The 25,401-nt window shown below is 35.6% G+C and overlaps 1 protein-coding gene across 1 annotated transcript in view; it reads left to right on the top strand.

Moving 5' to 3' along the window:
* The window catches only part of LOC150081574 (primary cilium assembly protein FAM149B1-like), a 168,715-nt gene that overhangs the window by 23,985 nt on the left and 119,329 nt on the right, over nucleotides 1-25,401 (top strand). Inside the window, exons 4-5 of the mRNA XM_090379417.1 lie at nucleotides 5,572-5,689; nucleotides 20,219-20,364. Coding sequence (XP_090235543.1) covers nucleotides 5,572-5,689; nucleotides 20,219-20,364 — 264 coding nt within the window. The remainder of the gene's footprint in view (nucleotides 1-5,571; nucleotides 5,690-20,218; nucleotides 20,365-25,401) is intronic.

Raw genomic sequence — 25,401 nt, 5'->3', positions numbered from 1 at the left:
GTAATAAAGGCATCCAGATCTGTTGGATGTGACTGTTCTCTATTACTGTTACAAAATCTCATTGCAGAATTTTATATGGTATTGTATACCATAATTATTTAAACTTTTTTTTCCACATTTCTGCCTATACCATTTTTAAGGTACTTCCATCAGTTTAGAAATAAATTGTATAGTTCAGCTACTCTTATCATTATCCATACTTACCCTTAAGAAATCTGTACCAAGATTTCTCTAATAGCTTCAGCAACCTTTTAACCCCCTCCCCCTTAGCAACTGTGTTTCCTCAAATATAGTGATCATGTTATGTGTATAATTGCATTATACTGCTCTTCTGTAAATCATATGCACTAGCCTATATAATGCATAGCAGAATCAAGAAATAACTGATGCACAGCTTTATTCTCATAAACTGTGTATCAGTTAGAGAATAATAATTATGTGAATAAAATGGATGCACAGCTTCATTTTAACAAGTATTACTCGTAAAGTTCAATTGCAGAACCAAAATGCTAATATTATAACGAGCTCATTGAGATTGAAAGATTTTAGAAGCACTTATGCAAGTACAAAAGGTTGTTGAGATGATCCTGTCTTTGCATCTAGTGCTTTTGAAGTTTTCTGGATTTGTGAACTAAAATGCCAGAAAATAACTGATGAAAATAACTTTTGAAGTTTTCTGGATTTGTGAACTAATACAGATAGGAAGACAAGCAATATCACTTCAGCAAATATGGACACTGATAACAATACTGACCCAAATGAACCTATCCTAGATCTTCATGCAGAAGATGTCATGGATATCGGACGCCCAACCTTTCCAAGAAAAGAGAAAATGAAACTCGATCGCCACAAACAGCCTGGGAATAAAAAAGACTCAGAATCTACCTCAAGTAACAGAACCAAATAATGCACCAAATCATACAGTGGAACTGTAGAGGAATTCGCAGTAACATTGATGACATCCACGAGTTAATTAATCGTTACCATCCTGTAGGCATCTGCCTACAAGAGACAAATTTAACACAGCATGTATCACTCTCAATTAAGAATTATGCACTCTTTAGAAAAGACAGAACTACTACAAATAATGCTCACGGAGGGGTAGCCATACTCATAGACTCACTAGTACCTTGCAGATTAATTCCTTTACAAACCTCCATCGAAGCTGTTGCAACACGTATTGTGATTGGTATTACTTTGACAATTGTTTCTATCTACCTATCGCCCAATCACTCCTATACCATCCATGAACTGGAAGATCTTATTCAGCAGTTGCCAACCCCTATCTGTTTATTGGGTGACTTCAATGGACACCATCCATTGTGGGGTTCTCCCAATGCAGATGGACGAGGACAACTTATCGAACAGCTTGCTGACAGACAAAATCTGACTATACTAAATACTGGCTTGCCAACTTACATCCATCTCTCTACGGGTAGAACTTCTGCAATAGACCTTTCGATATGCTCTCCGATCCTCTTCCCTAGTATTGAGTGGACGGCCCTCGACAACCCGCTAAATAGTGATCACTTTCCGCTAATATGTAAGATTCAAACAGGACATTCCATAATTTCCCAAAACTACGTAAAATGGAAATTCCACAGAGCAGATTGGGCAAAATTCACTTCCCGAGTGTCCTTTGATGAACAGATAATCGAAACCTGTCCTATTGACAGAGCTACTGATCACATCACGAGACAAATACTGGCTGCTGCATGCACCGCGATTCCACAATCACAGTCAACAACCCATAGAACCATAAACTATTGGTGGAACGAAGAGTGCAAAGGTGCAAAAAAAGAAAAAAACCGAGCATGGAATCTGTTTCGAAAATATCCCACCACCGCCAATCTTATAAACTACAAGAGACTCAGAGCCAAGGCCCGTCACATTAGGAAGAAAGCTAAAAGAGAATCTTGGATTCGATTTGCGAGCTCGATTAATAAAAATACTGATTCAAGAATAATATGGCGGAAAATAAAACAACTAAGTGGCAAAGTTCCCCGATTATCCTCCCCAATTCTCAACTGGAATGGACAGGATCTTTCTTCTCCTACAGATATAGCGAATGCCCTAGGGACTGTTTTTTCACAGTTATCTGCCTCAACAGCATATGATCTATCATTCCAGAAGATCAAAGAATTAGCTGAAAAGTCCAAACTGAACTTCAGACCTATGAGTAAATGTACTATACCTTATAATCAGCCGCTTACAATGCTTGAACTTCAAGAAGCCATATCTAGCTCAAAACACAGTGCTGCAGGCCCCGACGGAATATACTACATAATGCTCCAACACTTAAATAAAGAATCGGTCTCTTCACTGCTCACTTTTTTCAATCGCATCTTTCTTGAACATTGTTTCCCCAGTTCCTGGCACCACTCCTATATAATAGCAATTCCGAAACCAGGAAAAGATCATTCCATTCCTGAAAACTATAGACCTATCTCTCTCACCAGCTGCTTAAGCAAAACCCTGGAAAAAATAATTCACCGTCGACTTACTTGGTTTCTCGACTCTAAAAATATAATTTCTGACAATCAATTTGGATTCAGGAAAAATCGATCAGCCCTGGATCTCATGGTCAAAGCGGAAACAAACATCAGGAATGCATTCATTCGAAATGAGCATCTCATCATGGTATGCCTCGATGTAGAAAAAGCCTTCGACACCACATGCCGTTTTGGTATCCTAAGAGATCTGCATTCCCTTGACCTGAGAGGCCACTTACCGTACTTCATATTGAATTTCCTTCAGCACAGATCTTTTCAAGTCCGATACCGACAAGGCTCTGTGCTCAGCGCCACCTTATTTGCAATAAGAATAAACCATATGACTAAATATATGCCCAGCACTGTGAATTCATACCTCTATGCCGATGATCTCACTTTTTCTTGCAGTTCTCAAAACATGACTTTCATTGAGCGGCAGCTCCAAATTTCAATTAATAATATTCAGTTATGGATGGCACAGAATGGGTATCGACTCTCTTGTTCAAAATCTAAAGTAGTTCACTTTTGTAACAAAAGGAAGATGCATCCAGATCCTGAAGTACACTTAACAAATCAGCCTATCTCAGTTGTGAGCAGCTTTCGTCTGCTTGGTCTGACTTTTGATAGTAAGTTGAACTTCATAGAGCACGTTAAACATCTAAAGACGTCTTGCCTGAAAAAAATGAACATACTCAGAGTCATTTCTTCTACATCATGGGGTGCAGATCGGTACACGTTACTGCATTTGTATAGAGCCCTAATCAGATCTCGCCTTGATAACGGTGCCCCGGTGTATGATTCTGCTAGGGAAAGCGTGCTAGCGCGACTTGCACCAATTCAACACTCTGCCCTGAGGATTTCTATAGGCGCTTATAGAACTTCACCAGTTCAAAGTCTTTATATTGATGCTCATGAACTTCCTCTAACCCTCAGGAGAAAGATGTTAATTCTTAACTATACAACTAAAATCCAAAGTCTACCTACCCATCCCATTAGGCCAATACTTAACGACCCACAGTTCACAACATTCTATAGAAATAAACCTAGAGCAATTCAGCCTTTTGCTCTCAGAGCTAAGCATTATCAGAAACTTGGAATATAGATCCCAGTAAAGTTCTTCAAGATTTAAGCAGTACGGATCCCCCATGGAGGTCTATTAAACCACTCTGTGACAATTATTTTCTAAACTGGGGAAAACACTCTCTTGCAAATGTTAATATACAACAACTCCATATAGCCCATGCACAAAATCATCTGCATTTTTCAAAAATATATACTGACGGATCAAAATCTAAGAGTGGAGTGGGTGCTTCAGCCATTTTCCCTCATAAAACCTTCTCCGTATCACTTCCCAATGAATGCAGCAGCTATACAGCTGAATTATATGCCATCAAACTTGCAGTGGAAAATATCCTCCATCTGGCCATCCATAAAAGCATGATGTATACGGACTCCCAGAGTGCGATTTTAGCTTTACAGAACAATTCTTCTAAAACACATCCTTTAATACAGCTCATAAAATCCAAACTGATGCATCTTCAAGAACTCCAATGAGTGGCCATTTTCTGTTGGATCCCAGGCCATGCTGGGATACAAGGAAACGAACGTGCAGACTATGCTGCTAAACATCCATCCGACAGAGAATTATCACAGCATTACGTCCCATATCTTGACTACAAAAGTAACATTCGAAGAGTGTGTAAAGAACAATGGAGAATTCAATGGCAAGCCCAAACGCACAATAAACTCCGCCAAATAAAACCTGAACCGCAACCGTGGACCTCCAGTTTCCGTATAAACAGGAGGGAGGAAGTAATTTTAACTAGAGCGCGAATTGGCCACAGTCATCTTACCCACCTTTATCTCCTCACAGGTAATGATCCTCCACAATGCGCACAGTGCAACTGTCCACTCACAACAAAGCATATTCTTATTGAGTGTACATTATACACCACTGCCCGCCAAGTCTCTTTTAGCTTTCTGCCAAACCTTAAAGAACCTTTGACACTCTGCCACATCATAGGTAACGATGCTAATCTGCTGGAGTTCTTTCACTTCACCAAAAAGATCGAATTATACGATCGTTTTTGAGTAATGCCATCACAATCACCATGCATATTTAACATTCATAACGGGGATAGGTGCAATATGGCCTAAGCAGCCCTTGCACCAAAAAAAAAAAAAACAACAACAACAACAAAGGTCGCGGGTTCGATTCCCGCCTCGGGCTTAATTGGTAGCTATCTCTTAATGAAAATAACCTGCAAAGAAATATTGTTTTAAAGTCACAATTAGGGATTTATATAAGACATTAACTTTAAAATAATTTAAAAATAATATAATATTTTAATTTTTTAAAATTTTAAAATATTTTAAAATAATTAAAAATAAATAATTATAAATTGAATTTTTGGTAGTTTTTATCATATGAAAATGTAATGTGTCTGTCATTTTATACCATGTACAGTGTTTAATCAAAATGTATGGTGAATGTTGGAAAAAATAAATTTTATTCAATAATAAATATTTTCATTGTTAATATTCTTTAATATAATCTCTTTCTGCAACTACACATTTGTTTCAGTGTGCTTGCTACTGATCAAAACATATTTAGAAGCCTTCTTTTATTGAATTTCTTAAATTGACTCACATCATTTTCCTTTCATGTCCCATTTTAATTTTGGGGATAGCCAAAAGTTGCATGGCGTGGTGTCAAATAAGGAGAGTTCAGCACAATAGGAAGGTTTCTGTTGATCAGAAATTTCCAGTTGTCAAATTTTGTAATTTTTAGTTCATTTGGCAAATGAGAAAAATAAGTGTTCATTTAAATTGGCTTTCCATTAAACTGGTGCATAATAAGTTAATACTTGTTTTGGGCATGCTGAAAAGTATCCATTGCAAGTCCTATTCACAATCTTTTAGCTACTGCTATGCATTCAAGAATTATAAGATCATTCACCCAGTGTTTTGATCAAACCTTTGTATTTTTAAAAAAATACAAATTATATTTAAAAAAAAAAAAAAAATTTAAAAAGAAAATTGATATTTATTTTGTTTCTTATTAAAAAAAATTACTTAGGGATCATAAGGAAGAAGGTATACAGATTCCAGAAGGAAATAAAGAGATGGCACCATGTGAAAGTAGCTGGTCAGAGACTACTCGAAGAACCACCAGTTCATGTTCTTGGGGTGATGATGTGAGTATTTATTGTTGAAAATTTAACATACAGGAAATATGTTTATATAATGGCTTAGCAACAAAATTCAGCTTTGTTTCTTCACTCTTGTTTTAGAGAGTACTGAATCAGAACAAGATAATTCAGATTTATAACCTTCTTTCATTGACCCTTTAGTATAAAGGAATTATAACTGTGCAGCCTATGAATTTGAATTTTTTTTTTCCCTGCTTGCCACCAAATACAGGATGAACACAAGTTATCTTTGAAGCTTGATCATTGAATTAAAAAAAAAAGCTTTGGAGAAATTCCAAGTTTTATTGTATTGACCCATGAACAAAATCAAAGGGAGCATCCTTCAGATTTGACGTAATAATTAAGGCAAAATGGCATTGCCACAGAAAAAGGAACATTGTTACTCAGACCAAATTTTATAACCAAGTGCAGATGAAAGGGAACTAACAAACAATCTGCAAAGAATTGCCATTGAAACACCAATTCATATCTGGTGTAAGCTGTTTAAAAAGACAGACAACAGCCTTCTGACTGTATGTTTTTGGAGAATGTACTAAGCATATGTGAGTGCACATGTGCATTCACAAGAAGTGTTTTCTGTTAGCAAATGAGAAAAGATGTTAAAGATGTCACAGTTAGTGGTATTTCTTAAGCAGCTTCATGTATAAAACTGCAGCTACTCTATCTGATCATGCCAAATGATAGAGAAACAGGAAAAATTTTGTCATTAGCATGTGTGATTAACTGGAAAGATGGAGATTTTCTCATTTGTGTCACATTTTGAGATAAAGCTGTTTTACATTTGTCTGGAAAGGTGGCTAGAGATTATAATGTTAGGAATTTGAAATTCCTCACATTATTCTACATGTGTAAAATATTTCAAAATCCCATTTTGTAAGGGAATATCTAGGAGACAATCCAAAGCAAACATTTGGTTGGGTTCACTATATACTGAGTATTCATTCATTCATTCTCTTCTTTGTGGTGTAAGTTTGTCTCTGTATCTTAAAGAAACAACCTGCCAAATATCTTTTTAAACACTAAAATGGAGCACTCCCATATCATGAGTTATGTGAATGCATACTTTACTCGACTACGATTTTCTGGCTCACTGCATTCACTGTGCATTTTGTTGTTAAACTTCTTCATTTTTCTTGGTTGTGTCAAGGACATGGTTTTCTATAACTCCTGTGGAAAATATCAATCACTTGAATTATTGCAGCATTTGAGATTATCAATGCTGGGATGTTACAATGTAATATACAATATAAAATGTTTTAACCTGTCAGTACAACTTTTTTTTGATATTCTGAACAGTGCAACACACTGTTTATTTTAATCTCATTTACTTTTTTTTAATGTAGCAGTGAGGTTATGAACCTTTTTGGTCGAACTGCATTACAAATAGGCAATTTTTTTATTGTTTTTATACTGGAGCAAAAGCATCAGTGTATAGTATATGTAAATTATGTGTATTGTAATCAGTTTGCCTACTTTACTGGATGAAAAAACCCATTTTCCCAGGGTCAGGGGAGAACTATGCAATCCATGCCCAAGCTCAACTAACTCAGTCATGGTGTGTAAAAAAATAAATTCTTCCAATTTTAATGGGATTTGAACCCAGGCCTATTCCACAGAATGTGGAAGAACAGCGATTGTAACCACTATGCTACCTGCAAGGCTAAATAGGTCATGTAACCTATGCGAATTCAGAGTTCTGTTTCGTCTTTTGGTTATTCATTGATACATGCCTATAGGCTTACAATACATACATACTTCTATAATAATAATAATAATAATTTCTTCCATCTGTAGGAGGAAACAGCTTTTGAGTGCTATATCAGACAACTATTTTTTCAGCTTTGAACAAAAATTCTCTTACAGCATTGTAGATACCTTTTTAACATTTACAGCATCTCTCCATAGTGGTAATTGTATCTTAAACTTATTCACCTAGTTCAAACTTAAAGTGATTATTTTTATCAATAAAAGTTCTAATTACACAGTCAGTCCTGCTGCAGAGTTTAAACAATTTCCCAAATTGTTCAAACATAAAGATGATGCATGATGATTATATGAACTGGATCATGATCTAGGTATTGAAAAGGCAGCGTGTTATGTATAGAACATCTGAAAGCCAGTAACCTCATTCCCTGGCAATTGCCAGTTTTTTGGATTTTCCAGTTCTTTGAACAACAAATCTAAGCAAGCATGAATTATTATATTAAATATCAAAATCTGAGAATTGTTCAGGTAAATGGAGAATGTGGTAGCTTGCTCATTTGGCACATTGGATACCCGATTTTTGCCTTTTTGTGTGAATGGTTAACTTATTTAATAACTTTGTTAAACTATTATTTTATTCCTATTTATTCTTTTATCCCTTTTGGCTGTTCATTTAAAATTTGGAAACTGGAAGTACATAATTGAGAACCTCACTGAAATTGCTCAGTGATTATTTGCAAAATAACTTTGATGTTCTATTAAAAAAAAAACTGCCGCTGATTTGTTCTTACCAGCAACATATTCTGCATATAAGAATGAATATTAGTCACAGAGAAAAATTACCAAAAAAAAAAAATAGCTGACTATTGCCAACAGATCAGGCCACTAATGCATTATCCAAGTATTTCTGCTTGGATCTTTCCAGTTAAGTTCATATGGCTTATCTACCATTAAATACAGTATGAAAATATAGAATAACAATATTTTATTTACTAAAAACAGTAGTGTATTTTTAAGTGCTAATAAAAATTGATTTATTAATTCTTATATCGTAAGTCATGAGTTAAACAGCAGCTTGAGATTGAACTTTTAAGCTGCCAAGAGAGTGCAGTGTGTAAATACTATATTTTTTGGAATATTCCATGTCCCTGAATAAACCATGCACTCCAATTTTTAAGATATACAAAAAGAAAACCAATTTTTTATATGAATTTATTGAAGTCTTAAAGTATACATAATAGGTAAATATACATACCAGCAATACATAGTGAAATTTGAAATCAAAAAATTATCCAATATTAGAACAGAAAATACCTCTAGAGACACTCTTTTCCTCTGCTTTCGTCTTCATCATCTGAATTCATGTGGTTAGGATCACTGTACTTTAAGCAATTGTTTTCAGTGCCTATTAGATATTCCACACTTCATAAAGCGTTTTTTAATTAATGGGGTTAAAATGAATGTCCCTCCATTTTTATCCACAAGCAAAACTGCCCACTTCCTGGCTGCTTGGTTTTCCTTGTTAGTGTGAACTTTTGCTTCCCATTAACCCTCCTTTGCATATATTCTTCTTTCAATGTGACTTGAATTCAGACAAACATCCATGCAGCATCACTATCATTACCGCAATGATGATAACTTTATCTGTATTTTTGCTTTTGAGGGCATCTTTCATTTTCTGTTGATGCCCATAGAAGCTGTCTAAGATGAGTATGCTGCATTATTTAAATACCGAAATGTCCAGTAGCACTACTGATTTAATAGTGGACATTTCTATATTTTAAATGATCACACCTTTTGCATTAAATTTTTGCAGTACCATTCTCTTTTGCAAGACATACAGTGCAATTGTTTTTCTATCTACTGTAATTTTCAATATTACAGTGCTCCATTGTTTCCTCATTGCTAGCACTGTTGTATAACAAATCTTGAAATTGTCCAGTTTATTCTTGTTAATAGAAACCCAGACAGTAATAGCCAAATAAGTGCACAACATGTCAGCTGCAGCTAACCTTATTTATATTACATTGTTTAGCTAACAGTAAACGGCATATTGTAAAACGGAAACATGAAGAAGTAATACAACTACTTAATATAATGTTTAATATAATGTATAATGTTTTTTACTTAATATAATGTATAACTTAATATAATATAATCTTCTTTCAAATGCACTGCAAGCAAGAAATATAGACATAATAAAGGCTGAAAAACTCGTGATAAGATCTATTAAAGCATTTCAAATTCTTGGAAAGGAAAAGGATCCATACGAAAAAAAAATTGAATTAATTATTTCAGAAACCTTCAAAAATATAAAATTTGTAGAAAATCATTGATTTGTCGGGCTTCCTCGGGAAAGACTTTTAGAAAACATCGTAATGAATTTGAAAAAAAGACTAATGGATTGTGACCATTTAAAAGCAAGATTTAGCCAATTTCAAGATAGGAATAAATTACAATTTTTCAATTTTTTTTTTTTTTTTTTGGAGCCAGATTACTGGAATATTGAAGAAGTACTAGTTCCATGGAAAGCAGCTGAAGAACAATTGCTCATATTTAATGACATTTTTAATTACCAAATTGATATTAATGATTAGTGAGATTTCGTGGAAAACATTTTAAAAAATTCCCAGAATTATGCAATTCCTGAAAGTGTTCAAAGAGCTAAAAATATTGTCAGAACAATTGCTGTAAGTTCAACTGAAGCAGAAAGGGGTTTTTCAAAGATGAACATATGTTCAGAGAAGAGAAGTTGCCTAACTGTTTCTAATATATCAAACACAATGACTATTAGTCTAATTGGCCTACCTCTAAAGGAATGGGATCCTACTCCTACAGTGAAAAGATGGTTAAGGATAAATCACTCAGCCGATGATGCTCTGATAAAAGCAAAGAAAATTGCAAGTGAGGACGCCAATCAAGAAGCAATATGGAAATATCTTAAATAACAGTTTTATTGTTTTTTTGTCAGGTATTGTTTAATATTTTTTCATTAATATTTTAAAACTCTTTCTTATAATCTAGTTTTTTGGACCTATTTTATTGTTCTTATTTAAGTATTAAATGCATGAAATAATAAACTACCTTTCGGTATATAGTTTTTTTTATATTATATTTAGAACGGTCATTAGGGCAGCGAACCGGTTGTTAAATTATTTGAATCCCACCACTGTATATAAATGTTGTGCCAGTTGTGGGAGGCAGTTTGGCAAAAGTATCTAAAATGATGGGCAGCAAAAGATAGGAAGCTGTTGCATGACAATGCACCTACACCCTGCTCATTTCTCGTGTAACAAGAACTTGCTACACATAATAGCTTGCTACACACTGTTAGCTGCCGCCCTGGAACCTTTTCTAGCACAGAATCATAATTTTATTTCTTATGCTGATGATATAAAATATTTTGTTGTCTCTAACAAAGGATCTCTGGTGTCCAACATCAATTTCCACGCCAACGCTAAGCTTTATGAACTGGAGACATACCTACGTAAAATCGGTTTATGACTAAACTCAGACAAATCAGCACAACTGACAATAACTAATAAGAAGATAAAAAATCAGATTATCTATTAATGGAGCACAGGTTAAGAAAGTCAGTTTGTACATCGACCAAGGAGTGACGTGAGCCTTACCTTCCAAAGGCACTTTCAGAACATGAGATCAGAAACTCTTAGTGCCATATGGGCTGTAAGACAGAAGATGACTGGGAATCGAAACCAGCAACTAGTGACCCAATATATCCAAAAATGTATCATTCCTTTATCCTTATATGTTTTCGTCAATTTGGTCCTCTGCCCCAAATACTTACATTAGAAAATTTCTCAGCTTGGAATACTGGTTGCTCCGATGATTGAATAGGATTGCCGGGAAGCCCTTTAAAATTTCAAAAATCCATACTGTATGCAAACTTGAACACAGCTCCATGGATTCAGATGGTCACATTACGTAACATCTGCACCCTAGCACAATTTCTGACTGGGAGTTTAAATTCCCCTCAAATTGAAAATCTTGTGGTCAAGCCCTGCCCACAGCTTGCCTCCACTACCCTCATTGACTCTATAGCTCTCTCCATAACATGGACAGATTAAGGTGGCTGTTTCCTGCCAATACTCTGGAGCTCTTTAGAGACTTCAAATTAGACCTAAACAGGTACTGCCATGAGAAAACTTACAGGAAGCTCATTGCAGCAGATCTGTATATGAAACTACAAATATAATGAAGAATGTAATTCAAGAAAGACTTCAAGCGCACTTGAACTCATAAAAATCTGAAATTAATGATTTATAGTGTCTTCAAAAGACTCTTATAGGACTGAGGATATTCCTTTTTGTTCAACAGAATGACTATTAGAATCAGTTTATAGTGTAAATGACTATGTAATTTATCCTTTTTTGTGTAATATTTTAATTTTTCTATATATGTATAATATTTGTAAATTTTCTGTGTATGTATGAGTACTGTATCTATGTAATTTTTCCTCTATATTTATTTATCTTATGTATTTTCTAATATTCTATTCTATGTTACACTAAAATAAGTTTATTTGGATGTATGTATTGAGCCACCCTCGTAGATAATTTCTATACAGGGATGTTTGTTAAATAAACTGATGATAATAATAATACTATTGAGTTGGTGATGACACAGTAGTATTGTGTTATCTCCCTTACTTGAACGGTATCTCTTTCACTTCATGACCTATATGTGATTTTTCCTTTTCCCGAAGATGAAATGTCAACGAGATCATTGTTTTGCGGAAAAAAACAGGTTATTGATTTAACTCAAAATGCATTCTATGCTATCTAGTCAGAACTACCAGATAAATCAGGGAATTATTTGACTCTATTGCATATATATATTTATATTAACAAAGTAATAAAATTAATAATTCCATTAATTAATAAAAATAACAACACACACATACGGAGAACTTGCATTACAGCGCTTTCGAAGGGACTACTTCAAACAGCACTATACAAGGTGTAGAATAAAGTTCTCGGACTGACACAATAAAAGAACAAACTTTTACATCTTTAGAAAAGTTTCTGAAAACAGTCAGCAAAGTCATACAAAGAGATGATGTTCAAATCCACATCCTGCTTAACATTTAAAAAAAAAAAAAAAAAAAATGTAGAGGCATTGCAATTGTTATCAAGAAGAGATCCAAAATCATGTTTAAAAATGAATTCTCAGTTTCAAAAGTGCTATACATCAGGATTAAGTTTCCGCTCACCATTCTTTGAAAGTATATTTTCACCGCTGTTCCTGCTTTGCATATATTTTATATTCACTGTTCACTACACTGGGTGCAACATTTGCACCATTCACTATATTCAGGTGTTTGGATACTTTTGGTGGGATTGGATTTGTGTTTATGTCAATGTCATAATTATTCTTTAGTAATTTTTTTCTTCTATTTTACCTGACCTTGCCATTTTAATGTAAGCCTGTCTTGTCATTTATCAGATTGGCTGTATCAGGACAAGCCACTGGTTTCACTGTTAAAAGTTTCTCCTTGCTGAACAATATGTGGACTGCTGATGCTGTCACACATCTTAAATGATTTTACTGCATCCTGTTGATCTTTATCTATGCTGCTTATCTCATTATTCTTTGAAATTCTTAGCAACAAACTGATTCAATTTATTAAATAAATTATAGGAAATGTCAGTCCACCAAACATTAGTGGTAAGTTTTTTTTTATCTTTGATGTTTATTACTCAGTGAAAGCTGATTAAATTTTCTACTTGCAAGTTAAGTAAACATCATAATTTTTCAAAATTATATACATCGAAAAGCATTAATTTATTTTTCCAGCTTAAGATTTCTTTTCTAAGAAATTTGAAGAGTTTTAATGATTGTTCAAAGCAAAGTTAATTTAATGTTAAATACAACTGGGACATAAAACATTATATAGTACAAGTTAAGGAGCTCAAAAGTGGTTTTATTTTTATTCAAAGTAATTACTACCTTATTGAATGCATTTATTACACCTTTCTAAAAGTTTCCAAAAAGAGTCAGTGAAGGCATCCAAAGCAGTGATGTTCAGTTTGTGGTTATGTTTTTATTTATGTCCTCAACAATCTGAAATCTCTTTCCTTTGAGGGCAGGTTTACTCTTGGGAGAGAGGAAGAAGTCTGCTAGTGCCATATCAGCAGAGTAAGTTGGATGGTTTATCTGTGCAGTGCCGTGTTTTGTTAGAAATGTCCTCACGACAAGTGTAGAGTGGGTGGGGGTATTGTTGTGCAACAAGATCCAGCTGCCTTTCTCTCGAAATTGCAGCCCCAACCAAGAAATGTGCTTCAGTAGTCTTTAAAGCACCTGTACGAGAACATGGAATTGGTTCTCTCGTCTCCCTCTTCAGGTATAAATTCCTTGTGAATCATACATTTGTCGAAAAACATGATCTGCATCATTTTGATCTTGCACTTCTGTAAATGAACCTTTTTGACCTTGGTGACGATTTTGAAATCCACTGCATGCTCTGACGCTTCACCTCTGGTTTGTACTAAAACTCCCAACACTCATCTCCAGTGACAATACAGTTAAGGAAATTATGATTGTCTTGAAAGTCTGAATGAAGTCTTTGCATGATAATACCCTTCTTTGCTTTTCCTTATTCCTGAGGCCATTGCAGTATAAATTTTGCAGAGACCTGCCTTTCCCTAAATCTTCATGCAAAATTTGATGAATCATCTCCTTATTCATATCCAGCTCATCAGCCATCATTCTGAGGTCAAACAACAATCTCTTGCCACGATTTCCTGAACTTTTGCAACTCTGTCCTCATTTTGAGAGACTGACAGGCGGCCACTTCTTGGGTCATTATGAACGTCGTCATGTCCATATTTGAACTGTTTATACCATTCAGACACTTTAGTACAATTTAATGTTTCATCACCATAAACATTTTTTAACATTTAATACATTTCTATTGCAGATTTTCTCAGTTTAAAGCAAAATTTGATATTCGTTCAGTGCTCCATTGCAAAATTGTGGCATGGAACATTAACGCTACTAACGAAACTGGTTGTTACTTGCAACCTGTTAGTTACTGGACAATCTCTGTACTACCATCTGTTGGAAGAAGTTTGAACTACAATATACCACTTCTCTTTATTTTCAATATGCAAATTCATCAAACTTGACCACAACAGCTTCAATCCCGGAACTTTATGGCCACACCTCATAAGTGGGAAAGCCTTGCAAGTCCCCTCTTATAATGCTTTCCCACTTATAGTGCTGCTTTAAGGGATTGATCAAGGGACCAGAAGAAATGAGCTGTAAAAGTGGGTTAGCACTATAACTGGGAATGTTATAACTTGTATATTATTATTATCACATAAAAGTATATACAGCAGACTCTCAATTTACCGGGATCGGATTAACCGGGACACTTCAAGACTCCAAATAAAAAAAATTGACCAGAAATCATAAAATTCAAGTAAAAACTGGAATAGGTATAAACAGATGTTTTGCAAGTCGTAAATAAGCGACAAGAAGTGGCATTATAAGTTGTCATTGGGAGATTAATGTGCCTATTATCTTGCAACACCTCTGTCTTCACACCCACCGCTCAAAAAAAAAAAAAAAAAGACCAAATGTTTAGTTTGTTTTAGTGCATCGCATCAATTTTTGTATTCTGTTGCACCGCAAAAAGACAAGTTTGTTTCGTTATTTATGTCAAGAATTCGAAATTTTTTTTATAGTAAATATATATGCATATATTTTTTTGTTTAGAAATCGCAAAAATGATGGGTAAACGCAAAAAAGTTGCACTTTCAGTTAAACAAAGACTTGAAATTATTCAAAAGTTTGAAAACAGTGCATCTGTTAAATCTCTAATGAACCATTATAATGTTGGTGACCAAACTATACGCGACATTGTAAAAAATAAAGGGATATTTTTTTACGTAGGTTGCTGAACATTTTTCGATACAATAAGTCCCTGACTTATGCAACTTCGGATTTCCGTAAATTTGTTTTAACTCAATTTTTTTATTTTTTTTATTTTTAGGATTCTAAAATTTAAAACAACAAAAAAAAAATAATAATAATAAGCAATCAATAATGACGATCACAGCACGCACAAATTGCACAAGTGAGATCGGAGTAACAAGCAAAAAAAAATAGGAAAAAAAGAGAAGATTCTTACAATGATTTATGGTTTTTTTTTTTATATGACTGAAGATTTCAGTGAAGGGGACACACATTGGCTGATGCTGCATGAGCTCATACACTTGCTTTCTTGCATCACATGCCACTACTACTACTACTTCACCATAATAACGTAAAAACCCACAGAATTCCAGTTATCAGTATTATCGCAAATGCAATACGATCAAGTTTACTACCCGTTTATAATAGATTGCACTAAAAGAAATTCCCAATAAAACGGAAAGTGCAAATTGTTTTTATTGTTTTTTTGTTGACCTCCAGAAATGTGCTTTAATAAAATGTGAGCTCGCACAGGGTGATAATAGTGAGTTTTTGCCCTAACTCTGTGAAGTTCTTTCCAGAAACTTTCATTTTGACCGTTATCATAGTGCCGATTAAGAGAATAAGTGACAGTGACAATGGTACTAGTAAATCTACCAAGAAAAGGAAAGCTATAGATTTGGATCAGAAAATTAAACTAATAAGAATGCATGAAAATGGTCAAACATACCACTACTCCCATTTCACCCCTCCGTTCGTTCGAAATACCTGTCCAGCTGAGCCTTAAATTTGTTTAGGCTATCAACTTCAACAACAAGCGATGGGAGTCTATTCCACAAACCAACTGTCCGCTGGCTAAAGGCAAATTTCCGCACATCTATCCGACATCCGTCCTTCCTCAATTTGAATTTATGCCCTCTCAGGTGATTATTCTGAGCAAGAGGAAGAATCCCATCGGCATTGAGCATGCTCAAGCCATTCAAAGCCTTATACACCTCTATCAGATCACCTCGCCGATGCCTAGTCTCCAGGCTCTGTAATTTGCAAAACTTAAGCCTTTCTTCGTAAGAGCAACCCTTTGTTCCATTCACTAATCTTGTTGCCCTTCTCTGTACTCGTTCCAGCAGCTCTACATCCTTCTTGAAATGAGGCCTCCAGACCTGTATACAGTACTCAAGGTGTGGCCTGACCAATGCCTTATACAAGGGAATAATCACATCCCTGTCCCTGCTAGAAAAATTCCTGTATATCATTGACAAGACACCATGAGCTACCCTTGCAGCTCGTCTGCACTGCTCAGAGAACTTCATATCTGCCTGCACAATTACCCCCAGGTCCTTTTCATTCTCTACCACTGTCAGCGTAGTACCACAGAGTTGATACGTTGATCTGGGGTTACTGTTTCCCATATGTAGTACTTTACATTTGTCAATGTTAAACTCATTTGCCACCTCTCAGCCCATCTGGTCAACCTTTCCAGATCCTGTTGCAGCAGCATAGTATCAGTAGTGTCCTTAACAACCCTGCCAACCTTGGTATCGTCTGCAAACTTGGACACTAAGCCTGATACACCATCATCAATATCATTTATAAATACAGAAAACAATGGACCCAACACTGAACCCTGAGGAACTCCACTAATAACATTAGTCCACGTTGAGCAGTGTCCATTGATTATCACTCTCTGTCTTCCGCCACTCAACCATCCCTTTATCCATAGCAGCAATTTGCCTCCAATGCCACACTTCTCCAATTTGTGCAGCAGTCTTCCATGCGCAACAGTATCAAAAGCCTTTCTAAGATCCAAATATATAATATCAAAGTTATTCCCTGCATCCATTTCTTTTGTGACTACATCATAGTATCCAATCAAATTGGTCAGACAAGACCTGCCCTTAACAAAACCATGCTGTGTCTGAGCTATAACTGAATTCTTGTCCAGATGATCCTGCAGTGCTTCTTTAACCAGTGCCTCCATTAATTTTCCTGGAACCGAAGTTAAACTAACAGGTCTATAATTACTTGTGTCAGCCTTTGATCCTCCTTTGTGAATTGGGGTTACATTTGCACATCTCCAGTCCGTGGGTACCTCCCCTGAGTCCAAAGAAGCTCTCATAATTATGGCTAGGGGTTTGCTTACTTCCTTTGCTGCCTCCTTTAATATAACTGGATAGATCCCATCCACCCCGGGTGCCTTTTTTATGTTTATCCTCAACAATTTCTCCTCCACTTTCCTCTCAGTTATTAGAAAATAATCTAGCTCACTGCCAATGTTTACTTCACCTACGACATTCCCCTTCCTGAATAACTCCTCATGTTGAATGTAGATGCAAAATACTCGTTTAGATTGTTAGCCACCTGAGCTGGATCCTCAACTGTTGAACCATCAACATCCAGTGGACCAATCTGATTCATCCCTTTCCTTCTTGAGTTTAAATAGGTAAAGAACTCTTTTCTGTTTTTCTTTGCATCCTTTGCCAAGGATTTCTCATAATCTGCCTTTGCCTGCCTAATCTCCCTTGTGACTTGGTTACAGACCAACTTATATCTATCATAGGCTTCCATGTCACCCATTAATTTGTTTGTATCCCATGCATTTTTCTTCTCTGCCACATGTCTCATTAGTTCATCTGACAACCATTTAGGCCTAAACCTTGAACAATATTTCTTAGTTGGTATGTAAAGCCTGGTAGCCTCCAAGATTAGTTCCTTGAATGCTTCCCATTTTGAGTTTGCTGTTGGTAACATCATCAGTTGGTCCCACTGTATAGAATTTAAATACTGTCTCAGACCATCATAGTCGCCTTTACTAAAACAAAAACCCTTCCCTTTACCTCTGATGGTAGTTACCTCCTTGAGTAAATCCCACTTCAGCACACTGTGATCACTGCCACCCAGTGGTTCCTTTATCTGCAGATTCCTAATGCATGAAGAATCACTACTGATAATTAGATCAAGAGTATTACTCCCTCTAGTTGCCTCCCGAACATGCTGGTGTAGAAAACAATCATCCAATAAATCCACAAAAGCCTTGCTAGTGTGTGAGTGACCAATCCACAAATTCCAGTCAATATCTGGGAAATTAAAATCCCCCATTATAAGACTCTCTGATTTACTGGCCCATTCTATTTCCCTGTACAGTATCTTATTATACTCAACAGAGTCATTAGGCCTATAGCACACTCCTACTCTCAATTTTGATTTACCTATGCTTATGTCACACCAAACTGACTCGACACTGCCCTGTCCATCAATGTCGACTGGCTTCACTTCCTTGGATTTTATGTGTTTTTTAACTAATAGCATAACCCCTCCTCCCCTCCTGTCCTGTCTATCCTTTCTATACACATTGTACTCCCCAAATTCCAGTTCTGCATTCCTTATATCTGTGTGACACCACGTCTCTGATATCCCAACAATATCTGCCTTTGATGTTTTGAGCAATACCTCAAATTCATCAAATTTATTTACTAAACTCCTAGCATTGGTGTACACGCAAGTATACATGCACCTGTTTCTATTCTTAGCTACCCTAACACAACCCATGTGTTTACTTGTACCGCAATGACTTCCAGCAGTCTCTGAAATATCCTGCCTCTTGTTTTTCAGGCTTCTGCTCATTCCAATAGAAGTATCACGCTGAATTCAGATTTGCCAATAATAATATAGTGGCAATATGTTACTAGTCACTCCCGGGTTACGAGAAACTCGAAGTAAGAAGTCCTGGAACGTATCTCTTACGTATGTCAGGGACTTCTGTATTTTTGGATTATCCAGCATTTGTTTTTTACCATCTATCCCGAAAAATCGAGAGTCTACTGTATATACATTGATACTTTAGTTAGGCCACCAAGATATTTTTCTACAAACTGGCAATGAATAGACATAGGAATACAAAATTTGATTAATTTGATTTATAGGTACTTTATATATTTATCTGATGAACAGAAATTTAAAATGGTGTTGAAAATATCCTATGTTGCCAAATAAGTACACGGAAAACACATGTTCTCTGTAACACACTGAAGAATTTCTTGGGTGAAATCACAAACAGATTTGGTAACATAATTTCTGGGGTGCATGGATTGTTTATTTAAATGTACTCCTTCCAGTATCCCTGCAGCTAAAAATCAGGTAAAGTCAAGTCTGGTGATTTGGGCAGCTAAAGTGGTTTTGAAATTATTTTATCTATGTAAACAGATACCACCACTGGTATTGAAGCTCTGGAAGTGCATAAGGGGTAGCAATGTCGTGTTGGAAGTAGCCTTGGGTACATTCTTTTAGCTGTGCAATGAATTGTTTAAAGATGGCAATGTAGTTTCGAGAGTTACTGTCTCTTTTTATATCTGGTTAAGATGTGATATTACACTGCACCAGATTCCAATCAAGCTTCTCTTCATGCACTATGTGTAGATTTTTAGTAGCCTATGTACATGTATTTTGCATGTTGATGAATCCACTTTGATGAAAGCAAAACTTATCTTTGAATAATGCCTTTTCCAGAATGCCCAATGTAAGTGGAGTGTGTTTCAAAAACCCAATCTATTTTAAATCTTTTTTTGAGAACTTCTTATAAGAACTAGTTATAGCATTAATTTTGTGTTTGTAAACCAAAGATTTATTGTTGATTATGTATTGTTCACTAATTATTTGTTTTTAATATTAATAATTGCTTATATACTACATTTTACTAGGGGGTGCTATAAATTTACAAACTAGGTGTAGACTGTTTAGACTGCATTATAATAAGATCCTTTCAGAAGTGGTAAGCTAGTAACCAGAAAATTAATTCGCATCATGGATCTGTTGTACTGAGTATATATATGTGTGTGTGTGTTTGATTTTTTCTTTACTTTTTTTTTTTTTTTTAAGGAGTTTGAGAGAGATATTACCTGCCAGGTTCAACAGATGTTGAACAGTTTAGATGAAATGTTATATGAAGATGTAACACCATCTGGAATTAGTCTGGAATTATGTCAAGATGGAAATGAATGGTCCAAAAGATATCCATATTTGAGGTAAGTTATTTTAGAGAAACAATATTAAAAACAGTGATTTTTTAAATCTCAAACTTTTGAATTATCTAGTCAGGATTAGTTAACATGGGGCACAATTTACTGATGTATTAAAAACTGACAACCGTACAGTCAGTATTTACTACACTGTTCAAAGAATGCATTAATTATATATTGAATGTTAATCATGTACATGTGATGAATTTGCTGATATTGTCTTTGAGAGATTTGTTTCTAATAATTTTGCTTGTGTTTTTTTATTAACTATGTTAAACAGAATATTTCAAAAGAGTTACCTTGTTTAAATTGTTTGTCATCGTAGTACTACAAAAGTTATCATATTAAAAAATAGAAAAAATATTTTTGGTTTTACTTTTTATAATGTTATATTAATGTAAAATAATATGTACTCATGTAATGTAAAAAGCCTTTTCTTGTAATGTTGCAGAAACATATTGGTTTGTTTATTTGAAGCAATGCATTATTCAGGTAACTTATTGTGAGTGTGGTGAGTGTTTTGTATAATGATAAATTTGATCCATCAGAGACTTCACTGTAGAATTATACTGCTGTTAATTTTCTTCTCACTGAAGAATTAACCAACAATTAGCATTTAAGGAAATGGTGGTGGATATTTAAGAAGTGGCAGCTGTTTTTGCAGAGCAAAGTTTAACTGAAAAGTGGAAAGTAGTGCACTATCTACCGTCAGAGGTAGTTGATAGTACACTTCATAGGTAGGTAGATAGTAAACAGTCAGACATTCCAGTGTCAATCAACAAGTGTCTTCTGTCTTCTCAACCTACTATGCACATGCAATACTAAGTACCATTGGTTCTAATAACTTGAGTGTTGAATTTTTTTTCCTGCTGTGCTGGGGCAATTCTTATATTACCATCTATTTACATTTTGTATGAGCAGTCTGAAAAACTAAATTTAGTTAACTAGTTTCAAAAATCAGGAGGGAGACTATAAGATGAAAGCTTGTTTAGAAAACTTCTATACTGAATCTGATCTCAAAGACTTAGAAATATTTAAAACAACTATTTGAGTTTCTACAAAATTTTCAATTAAATTTGAATACTGATGGTAATATAAGCCAAGATATCACTAGTGCAGCCTTTCTCAACCTTTTTTACCCTGGAGGAACCCTTGAAATAATTTTCAGGTCTCAGGGAACCCTTGCATAAAAATTATTATATCTACAGCTCATGGTACATTAATGTGATCAGTAAGTTATAGATATAATAATCCAATAATAATATTAGATATAATATTTTTCTGTAAAGCTGTTTATTTTGGCAAACTTCATAATTTGTGAATGGTCTTTTATGCAGATTAATGAAAACTGAAATAATAAATTTATTTACATCTTCAGCCTTTCTTGTTACAAGTTAGAAAAGAATGGTCGTAATGGGCAAATATTTTCATACTCTGTGAAACTTGAAAATGTAGATGATGCTTGATAAGAGCAGCAGAACTTTCTTTCTCTACCAATAAAACAAATGAACATCTCTCTGAATGGCTGAATTTTTTTGTTTCGTTTCCCAAGTTACTCCTTCAAGTAACTTTGTGACAAATTTTCCGACTACAGACGAAAACAGAACAGATACACATAGAAAGTTATAAAATGTAATATTCATGGCCAGTAACAAAGTCCAGGGCCTATTGGCTTAGAAACAAAGCAACAGACAAGGGTAGAATGTTGTGAAAATGGCAGATGAACCTCAAAACCATAAATTTAACAAAACTTCATGCTTTGAAGCAACTGAAGTAGATGCTTTACTCTGCCTGGTCATTGTTTATTCTCCTCTCTGAATACCATGGGATAAATGCTGATTACAGGAGGGGTTCCTCCCAGTATACTGTCAGTTTCAGAACATCATTGACATACCCCAGGATCAGAGGATCTGAATTCAGATGTGGCTCTTGTTAGCATGGTAATAACTCATTCCATGTCCTTGTAAAAAGGCCAAGTGTAGAGCGAAATGGGCTGAAACGACAACACTGGCCATAGCTAGACTGCTATGTGACAAATTTGTGTAGTAAATTAAAACATATTGCCGTCTGACAATGATCAGTGTATCCACACATACACAAAATGTAAAATAAAATCAGATGTGATGTTTATCTATATTTGGCAGTGGTTTTGAGAATACTTCATGACTATCTTTTATTCGCTACTATTTTTATAAGCATGGCATCTGTCAAAACAATACTCAGGGAGCCAGTCAAAGGGTTGATAATAATGTGTTACACTTAATTTTAAAAAAATGCTTGTTTATTAACCCTATTTTAGTATTGAGCAATGAATCTGTTTTCCAAATTTCACAGGCCCCTTTCAAGCTGGGCCCCAATGCAGCTGCATTAGCATAGTTATGCCACTGGATTTGTGTTGCATTCCAACTCAATAAATAAAACAAAGAATAAAATAAATTTTACTTACCTACACAAGGAACACAATTATTCAAATAAAAGCACACCAATATTACAAAACAATTTTATAGCGATGCCTACTGCGGTTGGCGGGGTTGCTCGGCCATACAGCAGGTGCTAGACAAAAGTAATCGTAATTTTCATACGTGTATACCTCACCTTATGTCTGACCCATACATATACACGTTTGAAATTTAATTAGCAAAGAACTGAGAGCAAAGTGGAGGAGAAATTGTTGAAGTTAAACATAAGAAAGGCACCTGGGGTGGATGGGATCTATCCAGTTATTTTAAAGGAGGCGGCAAAGCAACTAAGCAAACCCTTAGCCATAATTATGAGAGCATCCTTGGACTCAGGGGAGGTTCCCACGGACTGGAGATGTGCAAATGTGTCCCCAATTCACAAAGGTGGATCGAAGGGTGACACGAGTAATTACAGACCAGTTAGTTTAACTTCTGTTCCGGGTAAAATAATGGAGTCACTGGTTAAAGATGCATTGCAGGATCATCTAGACAAGACTGCAGCAATAATTCAAACACAGCATGGGTTTGTTAAGGGAAAGTCTTGTCTGACAAATTTGATAGGATATTATGATGTGGTCACAAAGGAACTGGATGCAAAAAATAATTTTGATATCATATACTTGGATTTCAGGAAAGCTTTTGACACTGTTGCACATGGAAGACTACTGTACAAATTGGAGCAGAATGGTATTAAGGGTAAGTTGCTACAATGGATAAAAGGATGGTTAAGTGGGAGAAGACAGAGGGTGGTAATCAATGGGTGCTGCTCTTCGTGGACTAATGTTATTAGTGGAGTCCCACAGGGTTCGGTGTTAGGTCCACTGTTGTTTTGTGTATTTATCAATGATATTGATGAAGGTATATCAGGCTTAATGTCGAAGTTTGCAGATGACACAAAGGTTGGCAGGGTTGTAAATGACAGTAATGGCAGTGTGCTACTGCAACAGGATCTAGATAAATTGGGCAGATGGGCTAAGAAGTGGCAACTGAAGTTCAACCTTGACAAATGCAAAGTACTGCATATGGGTAGAAGTAACCCCAGAGAAACGTACCAACTGTGTGTTACTACACTTAAGGTGGTAGAAAATGAAAAAGACCTGGGAGTAATTGTGCAGTCAGATATGAAGTTTTCTGAGCAATGCAGACAGGCTGCTAGGGCAGGTCATGGGGTTTTGTCAATGATATATAGGAATTTTGCTAGCAGGGAAAAGGAGGTGATTGTCCCTCTGTATAAGGCAATGGTCAGGCCACGCCTTGAGTACTGCGTACAGGTCTGGTGGCCTCATTTTAGGAAGGATGTAGATTTGCTTGAGTGTGTACAGAGAAGAGCAACACGATTGGTGAGGGGAATGAAGGGATACTCTTACCAAGAGAGGCTTAAGTTCTGCAAATTGCAGTGGCTGGAGACTAGGCACCTGCGCGGTGATCTGATTGAGGTCTATTAAGTCCTTGAATGGGTTGAGCACGCTGAATTCTGATGGGATCCTTCCACTTGTTCAGATTACGAACCTACGGGGACATAAGTTCAAATTAAGAAAGGACAGATGTAGAATAGATGTGCGGAAATTTGCCTTTAGCCAGCGTGTGGTTAATTGCTGGAACAAACTTCCATCTGTCGTTGTGGAAGTTGATAGGTTAAATAAATTTAAGGAGGAACTGGACAGGCATTTGGAGGGAATGGTGTGATTTTTTTTTTTTTTTTTTTTTTGGCTGATGCTGCATAAGCTCCTACACTTGCTTTCTTGCATCATGTGCCACTACTACTACTACTACAATACGCAGAATTACTTCTGATATTACAAGGGATGTGTAAAAACTGGCCTTGAGATAATTATTCCTAGATAATGGCCAAAATTTGCACACCTTTATAGATTATACAGACTTCGCTTTTCACATATTATGAATTTAAAAAAAAAAGATAATAATAAAAAATAAAAAAACATTTTTTTTCTCTGCATCCTTTGTACTCAATGTTAAAATGCTAATCATATTTTCTGAATTGATGTAAAAAAAGTCATTGTTTTGGGTTTCACAGGAGCCCCGCGCAATTTAAATACATTTAGGAATCAATTCTTTAATTAAACTTTAAAAGCAACTTTTTCCTCCTCTTTTTTTTTCTTTTCATTTATCTCTTTTTTTTTTTTTTTTTTCATCTTTGATCTTTTCGTTTAATTTTAATTTTTCTGCCACCCATGGGGCCACAAGAGCACAGGGCCCGATTGGGTCCAATTGGTGTAAAGCCAGCCCTGGTCATTCTGGGATGAAAGACCCATAATGAAATTGCTAACTGGGCTGCTCGGTCACTGTCCATCACTGCGAGTGCTAGCATCAGCAGCACACATAGTTCAAAAAACTTGAAAAAAAAGCTTATATTTTTTCAATGACGATCTCTTGTGGAACCCTAGGATTCCGTGGAACTCCAGTTGAGAAACCCTGCACTAGTGGATCAGTACTGACCAGGCTAGCCAGGTGGGTTAAGTGCCTGCCTGGCAACCCAAAGGTCGCAGGTTTGAATCCCGCCTCGGGATTGGATCAGAGTAAAATGCAAAAACTTTGGGAGGTGCATTATGGCCACAGAAGCCAA

Source organism: Mastigoproctus giganteus, chromosome 8, assembly GCF_048544385.1.
Source record: "Mastigoproctus giganteus isolate SK-2022 chromosome 8, ASM4854438v1, whole genome shotgun sequence".
Classification (NCBI taxonomy): Eukaryota; Metazoa; Arthropoda; class Arachnida; order Uropygi; family Thelyphonidae; genus Mastigoproctus; species Mastigoproctus giganteus.
This window is presented reverse-complemented; position numbering and strand designations above follow the sequence as displayed.